General features: G+C 49.0%; 1 protein-coding gene across 1 annotated transcript; it reads right to left on the reverse strand.

Annotated features, from left to right (window-relative positions):
- Positions 1-2,878: 2,878 nt before the first annotated feature.
- On the reverse strand, positions 2,879-15,114 carry CLEC4F (C-type lectin domain family 4 member F). Its single transcript, XM_012173604.4, has 7 exons — positions 14,979-15,114; positions 14,044-14,160; positions 13,645-13,740; positions 10,552-11,670; positions 5,314-5,465; positions 3,897-4,015; positions 2,879-3,289 (listed from the first exon to the last, which is right to left on the reverse strand). The coding sequence occupies exons 1-7, from the start codon at positions 15,052-15,054 to the stop codon at positions 3,145-3,147; spliced, it is 1,824 nt and encodes a 607-aa protein (XP_012028994.2). The 5' UTR covers positions 15,055-15,114; the 3' UTR covers positions 2,879-3,144.
- Positions 15,115-16,010: the final 896 nt, after the last annotated feature.

The raw sequence follows: 16,010 nt of genomic DNA on the forward strand, positions 1-16,010 counted from the left end.
ATACCTTTCCCCATTGGTAGCCATAAGTTTGTTTTCTATGTCTGTGAGTCTGTTTCTGCATTGTAAATAACTTCATTTGTATCATTTTTTTTTAGATTCCACGTATAACTGATATCATGTGACATTTCTCTTTGACTTACTTCACTAAGTATTCTCTAAGTCCATCCATGTTGCTGCAAATGGCAATATTTCATCCTTTTTTTGGCTGAGTAACTTGATGAAAGTAAAAGAGGAGAGTGAAAAAGTTGGCTTAGAGCTCAACATTCAGAAAACAAAGATCATGGCATCCGGTCCCATCACTTCATGGGAAATAGATGGGGAAACAGTGGCAGACTTTATTTTGGGGGGCTCCAAAATCACTGCAGATGGGGATTGCAGCCATGAAATTAAAAGATGCTTACTCCTTGGAAGAAAAGTTATGAGCAACCTAGATAGCATATTCAAAAGCAGAGACATTACTCTGCCGACTAAGGTCCGTCTAGTCAAGGCTATGGTTTTTCCTGTGGTCATGTATGGATGTGAGAGTTGAACTGTGAAGAAGGCTGAGCGCTGAAGAATTGATGCTTTTGAACTGTGGTGTTGGAGAAGACTCTTGAGAGTCCCTTGGACTGCAAGGAGATCCAACCAATCCATTCTGAAGGAGATCAACCCTGGGATTTCTTCGGAAGGAATGATGCTAAAGCTGAAGCTTCAGTACTTTGGCCACCTCATGCGAAGAGTTGACTCATTGGAAAAGACTCTGATGCTGGGAGGGATTGGGGGCAGGAAAAGAAGGGGACAACAGAGGATGAGATGGCTGGATGGCATCACTGACTCGATGGATGTGAGTCCGGGAGTTGGTGATGGACAGGGAGGCCTGGCGTGCTGTGATTCATGGGGTCGCAGTCGGACACGACTGAGCGACTGAACTGAACTGAACTGAATATCCCATTATATATATATATATACCACATCATCTTAAGTCAATCATCTGTTGAGCAATTACAGGTTTCTTGATTGCATTCCCATGAGCTCTTTTTTTCCTTAATGAGAGCTGCATTGCTTTAATTATTGTAGTTTTATAATACATTTTGTTATCCAGTAGGGCAAGTGCCCCCTTTAAATTTTTTCAAAATTTTTTAGATCTGTTTGTGGGAGGTGCTTGGTGATTGGTGGATTTCATCAATTTTTAAAAAGTGAATTTAGTATTTGAGAAAGTCGTTTGGTTTTTTTTTTACTGATATATAGTTGATTTACAATGTTGTATTTAATTTCTGTTGTAAAACGTTGACTTTTCAAACAAGTGAAAAAGAGGGGCTATGATTTAGTGATATTTGAGATAAAGTAGATGCCAACCTCATGATATTCTCAAAAATAAATTCCAGGTGGCTCAGTAATATAAATATAAAATTATGAAAGTATGAAAAGAAATGTAGCAAAATGTATTTCAATCCTTCAATAGAGGAGGAGGGTCCAAGATTAATTTAAAAAAAAAAAAAAAAAACTTGGGAGCCACAAAAGAAAAAGGCCAAAGGAAAAGCCAAAAGGAAAAAAGTGAACACAAATAGGTTAAAGTCCAGTTCAGCCAAAGATATCATAAAAGATGGAACAGATTTCCAATTCTGGGCATGATGTAGTCACTGGACTAGCCATTCTGCTGTAAGCAACCAGGAAACTGGACAAAACACATGAACACTATTGTTCCCAGACACTGGATAACAGGCAGAGCAAAACTGGCATCTGATTGACTGAGCCCGAGACCCTCCTGTGTTGCTTCCTAGAAGATATTTCCAGACCCCTGGGCAGAGGGGGAGGGTCCACACAGGGTGTGGCAGTCGCACTAGGCTGAGGAAAGAAAGATGTAAGTTTGGGGAGACTGAGCAGACATTCTAGATTTGGGAGCAGAGTATAAAGTCAGGCAGAGAAAGAACTCTATGAAGTGTCCTGGCAGGCCCCAGGAAAGCCCTGGGTTGGGCCTGGGACTAGAGGTGGAGTGACCCCCTGGGAATTGAAGGGGTGTGTCTGGGGCTCTTTGGGGCCTGTGTGCAGGAAGGAGAGAAACTCAGTGGGGCTCAGGTCACCCAGGAGCTTACCCACAAAGAAGAGAGCCACAAGACAGGAGACCATGAACATACCCAAAAAGGCCAGAGTATAAAGTAATGCAGAGTAATACAGAGAAAGAACTCTAGAAATGTGTCTTGGGTTCCCTGGCCATGTCAAGGATAGGACCCCAGTATCTGAGGCAAAATATTTGCTCTAGAAATTCTCATTCTAAGTTGAGCTTGGCAGAAAGCTGAGTCCCTGGAAGGGTGAATGGGGGCAAGAAAAGTCAGAGAAACATCCCTGAGAATTAACAGTCTGAAGACAAGTAAAGTTAGCCACCTGGGAGAAACAAGTTTGCGGAGTGACTTTAAAGGGCTTGGAAAATTCCAGCAAAGGAAGTGCCGGGAACACCTGGGCAGCTGTGACTTCTGGGAGCATGTGCTGCTGACCAGTCATTGTAGTTCGTGGTAAACCTCTGCTGTTTGTAACACACCAACTGAAAGGGCCTAGCTATATCGCTTCTTGGCTAAGATCAAGTGATGGCTCAGACGGAGAGCATCTGTCTACAATGTGGGAGACCTGGGTTCGACTCCTGGGTTCGACCTAGGTCGGGAAGTTCTCTGGTAAAGGAAACGGCAACCCACTCCAGTACTCTTGCCTAGAAAATCCCATGGACGGAGGAGCCTGGTGTCCGTGGGGTCGCGAAGAGTTGGGCACGACTGAGCGACCTCCCTTTTTTTTTTATAAAGCCCTTAAACAAAGACGTCCTTATCTCAGAACAGAAAGGACCCTGAGGGAAGGAGAAACAAAGCAGGGAGAAGTGAGCCTGGTGGCTGTCGCAGAGACAAGTCCAAACTTTGGTTCATCGGAGTATTTACTGAGGAGCTGCCATCTGACAGGCCTGCACTGGTTGCCGAGGGGACATAGAAACACAAATCTCTTTTTCTTCCTTGAGAAGCTGCTGGTCATGCTAGGTCATGTGATGTGAACATGTTCGAAAGATTTATTTCAAAAGGACAAGTCAGGAAAAGCAAAGGCTGAATGGAAGGCCCCAGAGAACCAGTTGATTGAGCAGCTCCCAAGGCGTCGTGGAGAAGGGTCTCAGTCCTGCCTGCCCCTGGGCTACAGCTGGCTCACAGGCTTCTTGCAGATCCCGGGGGAGAGAGTGGAGCAGGATATGTCATTCCACTTCCGCTGCATTTGGACACAGTCTTCTGACCGCTCAATACCGTGTTGCCAATTGTCCGGCTGATTCTCAGCCCAAAACCTGGCAACAAGAGGGCTTCAGTCTGATTGATGAAGGAAGTGTCCCTTCCTCCTGCTTGTGGCATGAGGAGCTGAAGGGTCCCTAAACCCCTGGTGGCCCCAGGTGCTCTGAGGGCGGCTTTGCTGAGGTTGTCCTCCATTACTGAGAATGGAGGGATGGGAAGCGTGTCTGAAGTTACGAGTCCCCCCACCAGAATTCATATTTAGTGCCTTCAGATGGGGGCAAGGCCCCTCGGACCCAGGCCTATGTGGTAGGGTATAGGATAGGCAAAGAAAAAAAAAAATCCAAAACAGCAAGACCCGGTCACAGGGTGCCTGCCAGCCCCAGGACCTATCTTATTCTGACGCCCCTGTGAAGGGGTCCAGGCAAGGATCACAGCTATGCTGGTGTACACACACATCATACACACACCACACACATCACCCACACAGTCAAATATACACGCACCTTATACACACGTCACACATACACGTGGATCCACGGCATAAACGTGGATCACACACAATGCTAACACTTCTTGGATGGGGATACACATGCAGGACAGAGTCTCTAGGCAGCCCTGTCCCAGACAGCGCCTGAGACAGCACCAGACAGAGGCAGGACTCACGCACGGCTCCCAGCACGATTGAATGCTGTGCCATCTGTCCAGCGCCAGTGGTCCTCTGTACCGCGGTCAGTGAGGCCAATCCAGTAGTAAACAGAACCCGTGAACTGTGTCAGAAATGCCTGTGGAGAAAAGGCAGTATCATGGCAGTGAGCTCGTGTGAGGAGCTTGTTCACCAGGCCACGTGGAAGAAGAATCCATGCCACGCTCTCCCCAGTCCCAGCAGCATGAAGCCCACTCTCCAGGAGCTGCACCCCCACCCCCCGCCATGGGTTCCCTGGTTTTCCAGAGCTAGGGCAGCAGACAGGTCACTTTGGGGAAGTTCAGCTTCTTCCATGTTTACCTGATGAGGAGTGTGGCTTTCCTGGGACAAAGACAGACCTGGCCATGGTTTTTTAAGACACGCTTTACAAAATAGCATGTCATTTGACAGACGGAAAAGAACAGTCTCAGGAAAACCTCAAGGGATGGGTATGTCTGTAAGCTAAACTTGGCCAAACGTACAGTGGGTACTTGTCAATACCTTCAGTAAATTCTGGTAAGAACATCTGGCATACGGGCCACTCTGGTGCCCTGTTGCCTTTGTTGGTTTTGTTCAGTCACTAAGTTGTGTCCTACTCTTTGCAGCCCCGTGGACTGCTGCACACCAGCCTCCTTGTCCTTCACTATCTCCCAGAGTTTGCACAGATTCATGTCCGTTGAGTCAGTGATGCCATCCAACCATCTCATCCTCTGAGGTCCCCTTAACCTTTGCCTTCTATCTTCCCGGCATCAGGGTCTTTTCCAATGAGTTGGCTCTTTGCATCGGGTGGCCAAAGTGTTGGAGCTTCATCTTCCACAGTAGTCCTTCCAATGAATGTTCAGGGTTGATTTCCTTCAGGATTGACTGGTTTGATCTCCTTGCAATCTGAAGGTCTCTCAAGAGTCTTCTCCAGCACCACAGTTTGAAAGCATCAATTCTTCAGTGCTTAGCTGTCTTTATGGCCTCAAACTCATACATTTGTCTGGCCTTCCCAAGAAGCCTGGACTGTCTGCTCATGAGCCTTACATAGCCATGAGATGAACTGACATTGAAATCAAGATTGACAGCTAGAGAAGAAGCCTGAGAGGAAGATGAGGGAATGGGGAGGGAAGGAGGCACCCAGCACCTTGAGGGCAGTTACCTGGTACCCCTCCCTCTGCCCTTCCTTTCTGCTGACCCCTCTGGGGTCTCCCTCGTTCACTGAGGACGTTGGGTTTGCTGTAAGTGCTTATACCTCCAGTACAAGATGTTCATCAGAATTCAATAAATATTTGCTCCCTGACTGACAGAGGAGATGTGAAGGACTGCCATGCCCACTCCAAGAGGGAAAGGCCGAAGCGCAAAGCCCCTGACCCCACATCAGTCCCAGAAGCAGCACCCCAAGCCCACAGCTCTGACCTGCTCCTCCTCCGAGGTCACCGAGGCCAGGTGGGCTCCATGGGACACACAGAACTGCTCAGCCTCCTGCCACGTCTTCTTGGCAGAAGAAAAGTAATACACGTTCCCACTGTAGAACTTCCCGCCTTGCAGGAACAGCAGGAGAAGCTGATCTGGAGCAAAGGTGGGGAAGGAGAGAGAACTAGGAGCTGGCTGCAGATCCTGCTCCCTCCAGGGACTGACCACTGAGGTCAGTGGTCAAGCCCCTGCAATGCTTGATGCCCTCAGCTACAGGGCCACAGTCTGGGAGGCTGCAGCCCCAGCCCATGACCCGACAGAGCAGAGGAGCAGCTCAGGACATCTGGCTCCATCACTCCAGGGGTGTTCAGACAGCTCTGCTACCCGGCCATATTCTTTCAAGGCTCTTGCTTCCCAGCTATGCTACTCACTTTCCCAACTCGTTGCTACCACCTGCTTGTCCCCTGCATCTTGGTCCCCTTCATTTCCCTGGGAGCATTCACAGCCGTCCTGTATCTTCACTCATTCCCTTGACTTCATCTCCATCTACCTCAGCTGTCCACACCAAGAACCACACTTGGGACCTTGTCATCCCCTGGTCTGCCTGACCTCACAATTTCAGACCCTAATGGCTCATCCTATGAGCACAAGCCCTGATTCCCTAAGCTATTTCATCCCTCTCTGTCCTGACACTGTTAACAGCCTCCTAATCACAGCTCCTTGAAATGGTGCCAAAACAGACTCATTCATTCATGTATTCCTTTATTCAATATACCTTAACTTCTATGAATCAGGAACCTTTACACAAAGATTAATTAGACATGAATCATGCCCTCAAGGGAATTACTGTCCAGTAAATGAGACAGACATAAAAATGGTATTGAAGATGCATTGATTGGAAACCATGGCATGTTAGAGGCACTAAAGAGGGTGTGGTCTCCTTTAGCTGGGCTGGAAACAGGGCTCGGGAAGGACCCTAGGTGAGGATTCACTTGAGCTGAGTCTTCAAAGACCAAGGAAGAGTTTGCCAGATGGGCAAGGAGAGAATTCCAGGCGGGGGAGAGAGTCATTGCAAAAGCATAAAGGTGTGAAACAGCATGGTGCAGCCTGACCTGTTCAAGGGCTTTATGGCCCACGCGCAGGCTTCCCAGCTGGCACTAGTGGCGAAGCACTGGTCTGCCAGTGCAGGAGACGTAGGAGACGCGAGTTCGATCCCTGGGTAGGGAAGATCCCCTAAAGGAGGGCATGGCAATCCACTCATGGACAGAGGAGCCTGAAGGGTGACAGTCCACAGGGTCACAAAGAGCTGAACACCAGTGAAGCAACTGAGCATGCATGCACACAGAGTCAGAGCACAAAGGATGGGAGATGGACTTGGACAGGTTCACCCATGCGAGATCATACATCCTGTGTGAAGGAGTTTGGGTTTTTTCATGGGAACAGTGGGAAACCCTGGAGGCTTTGAAGAAAGATCGTAATTTGCTCAGATTTGCCTCGAGATGGTGCAATTGCTGAACAGGAAGAAGGCAGTCTTAATGGGACCAGAGACACCAGTTACAACGCAATTACAAATGTTTGAATGATAGATGGTGAGTGTGTAAACCAGGGTTTTTCAAAGTGTGGTCCTAGGTCCACCAGCATTAGTACCCGGGGCTTGGTAGAAATGCCAGTTCTCAGACGCACCCCTGCTGCTGCTGCTGCTGCTAAGTCACTTCAGTCGTGTCTGACTCTGTGCGACCCCATAGATGGCAGCCCACCAGGTTCTGCTGTCCCTGGGATTCTCCAGGCAAGAACACTGGACTGCGTTGCCATTTCCTTCTCCAATGCACGAAAGTGAAAAGTGAAAGTGAAGTCACTGAGTTGTGTCCAACTCTCAGCGACCCCATGGACTGCAGCCTACCAGGCTCCTCTGTCCATGGGATTTTCCAGGCAAGAGTACAGGAGTGGGGTGCCATTGCCTTCTCCACAGACTCACCCCAGCCTAGCTGAATTCATAATTGTTTTTTGACCATTTAACACACTCTCCAGGTAATTCTGACACACTCCAAACTCTGAGAAACAGCAGTCCAAACCAAGAATTGGGAGACTGCAGACTGCCAGCAGCTTCTTTTCACAAATGAAGTTTTTTTTTTAATTTTAAAGTTATTTATTTTTTAATTGAAGGATAGTTACTTTACAGAATTCGTATACCTATGGAACACAGCCATGCCCTTCAGTTGACAGATAGTCTTCGGTTGCTTAATCATTACAACAGCAGAGATGTTGCAACAGAGACTGTTTAGCCAGAAGCTCAAAACATCAACTGTTTGGTCCTTTAAGAAAAAAAAATTAAACTAATGGTTCTTAGCCCTGACTGACCATTAGAACCACCTAGGGAATTTTTAAAAGAAAATTCTGATGCTAGGCTGCATCCCAGAACAAGCGCCTGCCCTCCCAAAGAAAAGTTAGAGTTCTGGAGGTGGGTTCCAGGCTTCAGTTTTATAAAAACTCACTGGGTGATTCCGGTGTGTCTCCAAGGTGGAGAAACATTCATCCCTACCAAAGCAGGAGCAAGGCAGAGGGAGCGGGGAGGACAGTAGGGGGCATGGGAGATGTGTCAAGAAGGGAAGGCTTCCAGGCTTCCAACAGACAGACGGGGACAGAGCAAAACAGCAGAGTGGGCCCTCAGTTCTGTCTCCGAAGCCCCTCATTTGTCAGCCGCATATTCCAGCAGTTGCTCCAAACGGCCCCCGCCCTCACAGCTCTCTCCCTCTTCTGTCACCTTTGACCAGGGACCGCTTACTCTACAAAGACATCACTAAATATCTGCTCCCTCGCTGTCTTGTACCCGCATCTGCACACCGGGGTGAATGTCTCCTTCCACACCTCATCCGCTCCCAGCCTCAGAGGTTCATGCGCCGCGCCAGCCCTTCAAGGCCAGTCCCTCCGCTGTGCTTTCCATTCTCTCCTCTCTCTCCCAGGTTCCAACCTTGTCTCCCTGACCCCTCCCCTACTCTCTTCTTCTCTCTCCTTCAATCTTCTCCCTGTTTGCGGGTGCCTTTGTCTCGCCCTCAGATCAAGCCTAGCCTAATCTAGACCAGCCCTCTCAAGGAATTTCACCAGATTATTAGCAGTGGGTTATTTTTTCAAGAGACTTTTTACAGGAACACAAGTTGTCATATTCTCATCTTTCTCTTTTTCAATATTTACTGCATCTACAATTAATATGTAGGTTTTCAGATATAAGTATGGGTGGCACAGCTGGTTTTTTAACCCCTGCTTCTACCTTCCCATATCCCTCACCTCAGCCTCATCTTCTGTTCTCAGCCAAGGCCCTTGAAGGACTGGGGCACCTTCATCTCTCACTCACTTCCCACTGACTGTGGTCTGGCCTTCAGGCCATATGCAACTCTCCACTGAAACTTTATTCCAATGACCTGCTAGCTGCCCAGAGTTAGTGGGTGCTTATTGGTTTCTTTACCTGGGGCCCTTAGACATTTGCCAGAACCAGCCACTCTGTTCACAAGATGCTCTCCTTCCTTGACTTCCCCAGCTGCACACTTCCTAATTCTCCTCCTGCCTCTGAGACTGCCTTCTCCAGTCTCCTTCAAAAACACTTCTCTCCCTACTTGCCACCTAAAAGTTGACTTCTTGTTTCCACCCTCAGCTTCCTTCTCACGAAGCATCTCATCTCATGCAAACTCCTGCATCCCCACTGCCACAACCAGAACCAGCATACCCAGGGCTCCCGCATCTCTGTCTGCAGCAGGAGCGCTCTCCTACCCTCCCGACAGCCCACGGGTGATGGCTGCGTGAACACCCTCATGGCATCTCAGATCCAACATGCTCAAACCTCACAGCTTGTCTTCTCCTTTTATTCCCTGTCTCAGTCTATAGACCCATCCAGTCAGCCTCCTTGAAATTCTCCGACAAATACTCATTTCCAAAAGGATGAAACCCAAACTCAGAGCCATTCCGCGTCTAGCTGGTGTCTCTGCAGAGCTGCCTCCCTTTCTCACACAGTGTTTTTTCAACTGCCAGCATCAACCCACTGGTGGATTTTGTTGACGTTATTGCGGGGAGAGGGAGTTTGGAGACTAGACAATAAAATATGAGTGCATTCACGTGGTAAAAGCTTTGCTTTTTGAAATGTGTGTGTATGTGAGAGAGACATAATTATAACTAGGGATGGTCGGAGGCCATCATTGACTCAATGGATATGAGTCTGAGCAAACTCTGGGAGATGGTGAAGGACAGGGAAGCCTGGCGTGCTGCAGTCCATGGGGTCGTAAAGAATCAGATATGACCGAGCAACTGAACAACAAGCAACATGATATAAAATGAATTTTATGCTGCGATTCCCTGTTTGAAAGCCGTTGCTCTGACCCTTACCTGCTGTCTTTTCAGCCTGTGTCTCCCCAGTTGCCCTCTTGGCCGTGGTCCGGTCAGACAGAACTGCCAGAAGTTTCTCGAACCTCATGGTTCACATCTCCATGCCTGTGACCTGCTGTTCCCTTATCCTATCTGCTTGGAAAACACCTACTCATCTTTCAGCCCCCAGTTCAAAGGCCAGACTCCCACTGAAGCATCTTTGATCTTTTATCCTCCAGAAAATTGCCTCCCTCCTTGGAAGCTCCTTGTCTGCACCAGAGGACATCAGCCCTGAGAAGACCCCTCTTGTCCTCTCTTTTGTTCCTCCCCACCCCCCAGTTTCTAGACCTACTCCCAGCATTGCCCCATTCAGGTCTTTTGTGCAAGGCTGCTCCACCCACCTATAAGCTTCAAGGGCAGGCATCACATTTTGTTAATCTTTATGATCCTGACACATCCTAGGGCCTCAGGAAATTTTTGTCAGATGTATACAGGAATGCTGTACTTTGTTAAATGCTTCTATGTGTTAAGTCCTTTGATCCTCACTGGGGAGCAAGTATTATTTTCCCCACTTTACAGGTGAGAAAAAGGAAGCTCAGAGAAGGTGAACAACTTGAGAAAAACCACAGCATCTGGGCTAGTCAGAAGTTGGAAATAAGGCTGTCTGGCCCTGCTAGCACACTCTGTCCCTATTATACACCAGACCGCGTTTGTTTCCCAGATGTAGGTTTTGTCACTCTGGTCAGAGAATAAGCAGGGACTACATCACCTTTGGTTGGATCCAGCCCCTCTCCAGCACCCACACTCCTTCCCCGGGGATACATGTTGAAATCAGCAAAAGGCCGAAGGGACAGGAGACTCTGCCCTCCCCAGCCTCCTCCCTGCACTTACTTTGGGTCCTCTGGAGCTGCTCCTGTGAAGCCAAGGCTGTGCGGAAGGACTCCAAGCTTCTCTGCTGCTCCTGGATTGTTGTCGTCAGTGTTTTGGTGTTCCCCAAATCCTTTTTCAATGTCCGGATCTCAGTTCTGGCCTCCTGCAGACGTCTCTCTAACATTTGGGTCTGGGACTGTAAGGCTGTGGCGTCCTTCATTCCTTGTTTTAAGGTCTGTATCTCTTGGCTGGCATTTCTCAAAAGACCATTTAACACCTGAATCTTGGAACTTAAGGCAATGGCACTTTCCAGCTCTGTTTTTAATACTCTCATCTCAGCATCTGTCTGCTCCAGGTGACTGCTTGCTGTTTGGGTCTGGGCGGTAACATTTTCCAAATCTCTTTTTAACAAGTGAATCTCACCTCCAGCCCTTTCCAAATGACTTCTTAACACCTGGATCTGAGCACTGGCGTTGTCTAAACTGCCTCTTATAAAGGTCTGGGTCTGAGAATTTAAAGCATTTGCATTTTGCAGACTTCCCTTTAACCTCTGCATCTCAGCAGTGGTGTTTTCCAAACTACTCCTTAAAACCTGATGGTGGGCCCTTAAATCACTGACAGTATCCAGATTACCTCTTAAAACATGGATCTGGGCATTAACATTCTTTAAACTACTGTTTGCCGATCGGACCTCAGCGTTTGCCGTTTCTAACCCGGCCTTCAACACCTGGATCTCCATGTTGGCATTTTCTAAGCCTCTGTTTAACACAAGGAGCTCGATGCTAGTGTTTTCCAAACTGCTTTTAAAGAAACTCTGGATCTGGGAATTTGAACCATTTGCCTCTTCTAGATCTCCCTGTAGCTTCTGAATCTTAGAAGTAGTCTCCTCCAAGGAACTCTTCAACAGCTGGGTCTGGAAACTCAAGGTACTGGCATCCTTCAGGAGGCCTTTTAGCATCTGGATGTCAGCACTGGCACTTTCCAGATCACCGCTGAGCATCTGGATCTGAGAACTGACATTGTCTACTCTGCACGTCAATAGCTGGATCCCCACGCTCCAGGTGCTGGCATTCTCCATGTGTCCTTTAAACAGCTGGACAGCCTCTTGGAACTCCGCCACCCTGACCGAGTGGTAGGGATCTGGAGGGAGGAAATGGAGAAAGCAGCCGAAGAGGCCCATCATGTAGGGAAGCATTCTTAAAATCTCCAAGGTAAATGTCTGCAGCACAACCCTGAGCTCTCCTCAAGCAGCCTATAACCACCCGGGCCCTGGGGCTGGACCACCTGAGAATGTAAAGCCAAAAACAAAATAAAGGTCTATTTAGTGAGCCAAGAAGCAGAAGGATTGAAATACTTGCCTACTGGATTATTCTGCCATTGTAATTGAACTTGAAAATAACTGATTAAATCACTGAGAGCTGTCGATGTTTAATTCAACTGAAGTTTCACCATTAGATATTAATAGGTCATTATGGAAAGACAACAGGTATGAATCAAACCCGTGTTTAGTCCGACGCTTTATTTGTACACCAAGCATGAAGCCTCTGACTCACAATTGTGACTTCCTCCTGGTGGTGCAGAGGTTAAAGTGTCTGCCTGCAATGTGGGAGACCTGGGTTCGATCCCTGGGTTGGGAAGATTCCCTGGAGAAGGAAATGGCAACCCACTCCAGTATTCTTGCCTGGAGAATCTCATGGACGGAGGGGATTGGTGGGGTAGTCCACGGGTCGCAAAGAGTCGGACACAACTGAGCGACTTCACTTCACTTCAAAAACTATGTAGGCCACAAACATAGACATTTTCTGATCACAGATCCATGGGGGGAAGAAAACAGAAACGAAATGAAACAGGTACCCATGGAGGAAGTATTCTGCTCAGTGTACAGGGTCTGTGGAAGTGCTCCGATGCGACAGACCCCTGAACTGCAATGGCGCCTCCCGTGCTACATAGTGCAAGGTCCCTATAGAACCATTTGAGGATATGGGAGACCCGAGTGGGAGGCTTTGGTCGTTGCGTCATTCAAGGAAACTGCAGCATCCCGCCAAACCCCCTGCAGCTGCACCCTCTGTGCACCCAGGAGCTAGAATATGAGCTCAGACTTTCACGGCGGGAGGCGCCCATTCCAGCCTCCTTTCAGAAACAGGGAGAAGGACCCGAATAAGCAGAGACCCTTTCTGGAGGATTCCTGCCCGACTTCTAAAGCCCTGCCTAAGTAGGTATGTCAGACCTGAGCCACTGTGCTGAGGTCAGACCAGGAGGGCCGTAAATCAATGGGACCGAAAAGAGAATGTACACAAATATGGACAATTAGTTTCCAACAAAGATGCAAAGGAGAAAGGATAACTTTTTCGACCGATGGTGCTGGAACAACTGTACAGCCATTTGCAAAAAGAAAAAATGAACTTCAGTCCATATCTTGCATCACTATTCAAAACATTAACTCAAAATTAATCATAGACCTAAATGGAAAACCCCCAAACTATAAAATGTCCAGAAGCAAATTTGAGGGCATGTCTTTGTGACCTTGGTATAGGCAAAGATTTCTTAGATGCCAGATCAAAAGGACAATCCATTAAAGAGATAAGATGGATAAATCAGACTTTACCAAAACTTAAATCTTGTTAAGAGAATGAAAAGAGAAGCCATAGACTAAAAAAAAAAAAAGTAAACCACATGACTGATAAAGGTCAAAAAAAGAGTACATACTCTAGATCCTTTAATATAAAACTCTAGAAAAAGTCAAGCCGTCTGTATCCGAGCAAGCAGATCAGTGGTTGCCTGGGAACAAGGAAGGGAGGAGAGAGGCAGGATGGCCAAGGGCAGGAGTGCTGAACTTGGGGGCAGAAGGTCGAGTATGTCCTTTATCTTGATTGTGATGTTTCATGCATCTATATATTTGTCAAAACTTAGGTTGTACGCTTTAAATACGTATACTTTATTATGTGTCAATTGTACCTCAAAAAAAAAAAGTCATTTAAAAGAAAGATACTGGCTTTCTCTGAGGAGAGTAGAAACCATTTAGGGGCCTGAGGACATTGAGGAGGAAGAAATGTGTCCTGGGGTCTGAGCATCCAAGGTCATGTCTCCCTCCCCTCGCCCACTGCAGCTACTTACAGTCGGGTTCCTTGAGAAACTGCTCAGTATGGTTGTCTCCCAGAAACTCTTGGAAGTAAGCAGATGTCTCCAGTGCAGGTCTTGGGTGCTGTAGAACTGAGATACCCCATTCCCACATCAGCACAATCCCCAGGCTGCCCCACCCTCAGTCAGGGTTCCAGAAGGAGGTGGAGGAGATGGCACCACAACCCCCTCAGAGTTCCCCTCACAGGCCTCATCTCTTGGGAATCTCCCCTTGGACAACAACCTTGGTTGGGTCCCAGGAAAGCCCTGGTTTGGGCCTGGGACTGGAAGTGGAGTGACCCCCGCTGGGAGTAGAAGGGGGTGTCTAGGGCTCTTTGGGGCCTGTGTGCAGGAAGGAGAGAAAATCAGTGGGGCTCAGGTCACCCAGGAGCTTACCCACAATGAAGAGAGCCACAAGACAGGAGACCAAAAACACACCCAAAGAGGCCAGGGTGGCTTGCAAACGCCTGGGCATCCTGGGGGCTGCAGGAACCACTGCCACGGGGTCCAGTCCTGCAGGGGAGAAGCCAGGATCCGGGAGGAGACTGCCGTGTGGGCTGGACAGTTGCAGCCCCTCGGCCTTACTCTCCTGTCCTGTCCTATAGGACTGAGAAGGCTTGTCCTGCTCACCCTGGAGAAAGGCAATGAGCGCCTGGGAACGTGCGCCAGGGCTCGTGGAAGCTGTGGTAGCAACAGAAGGCTCAGAAAAGACCACCAGCCCAAGCCTGGAGGGCGCGCACAGGGCACAGACCTGGCACAATGGAAGACAACAAAGGTACTGTTTGAATGAAAGCAGAAAGGAGGGAGGGAATGGGGGAGGGAGGCACACAGCAGGAACCCCAACCTCAGCGGCTCAGGACCAGCTTTGCTGCGAGAATCCTGACAGGAGCGACACTCACAGCCGTTGGGGGCTGCTGCTGCCACAAGCTGGCATGGATGTCCTAAGAAGGGCTGTGCCTGAGACTCTGCGGGCTGAGTATACAGAGAATGGAGAGACCACAGCTCGGAGTCCCTGAGGCCTCATGGGGCCAGCCCAGCGTGCAGCAATGGGGTTTCAAACCAGGTCCCCCTGAATTCATTGTTCACTCTCCTTCTCGTGCTAGGTTGCCAGCCCCCAGGGAAAAGGGTCAGGGGAGATTTCATGCGAAGCCTCGATGCGGGCCGTAGGCACTCTGTCCTTGCCTGACCCGCCTGCAGCCCCACCTGTTTATTCTGGAAGCCGACCCAGTACTGAGCCTGCCAGGCAAGGGCTGAGGAAGATGGTGGGGGGCCAGGGCCCAGCAGGCCGGACCCTCCGCGTTGAAGACAGGCAGAGGCCCCAGTTTCCTCACCTTGGGAGGACAGGCAGACACTCTGGTTGTCTGTGCAGAAGTGGACCGAGTCAGCTCTCGTCTCTGCTTCCTTCATCCTCCAGAGCAGCTCCCTGCCACGCTGTGAACCAGCAGTGGGGAAGTGGAGCTGCGATATGGGTTTATATGCTCCCGAGTCAGTCCTTACAAACTCTGCCTTCCCCCGCTGCTGACTCTGCAGAAGTGCCCCATCTGGGCCCTTCCCCTCAAGGCTCCCAAGTGCCAGTTGCCCCCCCCCCATCCTCCTTCTTCCCTCAGCCCCAGCCTCCCCACCCCTGCGCTCCATGGTAGCCTCAAACACTAGCCTCGGCCCCAAAGTCACAGACACCTTTCACCAGCCACTTAGAAGGGAGTTAGGGATTCCTTCTCAACTTTGCATAGAAAAACATCCTCGTGACCCATGGCTGAGTCTTAATTCCAGCCTCAGACTGTCTTAAGTAACGGGAGGCCAGTAAGGAGGAGGCTGGCTCAGCGCAGCAGGTGTTTGCAAGTCACAGAAAGGACTGAGATGACTCTGCCCACTCAGGACCTCACAGCGGGCATGATGGGAAAGGGATTATAGCAGAAAAAAAAAAACACTTATTTGGTCTCTGTCCCAGTCCCTAGAACAGAGCTCCTAAAAGCCTTGGAGTTTTCTGAGTGACAAATCTGTCTTTCGTTATCCAAAACTAACCCTTTTAAACCACATTTGCATTCATGCTGATGAGGGGACTCCGACCACTAGATAGCTTCTAGATGGAGACAGTCTTAGAAAGACTTAATCCCTCACCTCTCTCATTGGGTTATAAGAGCTCATAAACAACAGGGGAGCTTCAAGAAGTTTCCTGGCTGGTGAACAAACCCACCTACCCAAAAGGGTATTGCACCCCTACTCCATGGCAACAGAGAACCCCCCATGCTCCGGGTCCCCCCCGGCACCTTGCCCTCTGTTCCTCTTCATCTGGCTCTTTGTTTTTATCCTCCACCATAACCTGTGGTGGTAAGTACAGAGTTTTCATGAGTTCTGTGAGTCAT

Source organism: Ovis aries, chromosome 3, assembly GCF_016772045.2.
Source record: "Ovis aries strain OAR_USU_Benz2616 breed Rambouillet chromosome 3, ARS-UI_Ramb_v3.0, whole genome shotgun sequence".
Taxonomy (NCBI): domain Eukaryota; kingdom Metazoa; phylum Chordata; class Mammalia; order Artiodactyla; family Bovidae; genus Ovis; species Ovis aries.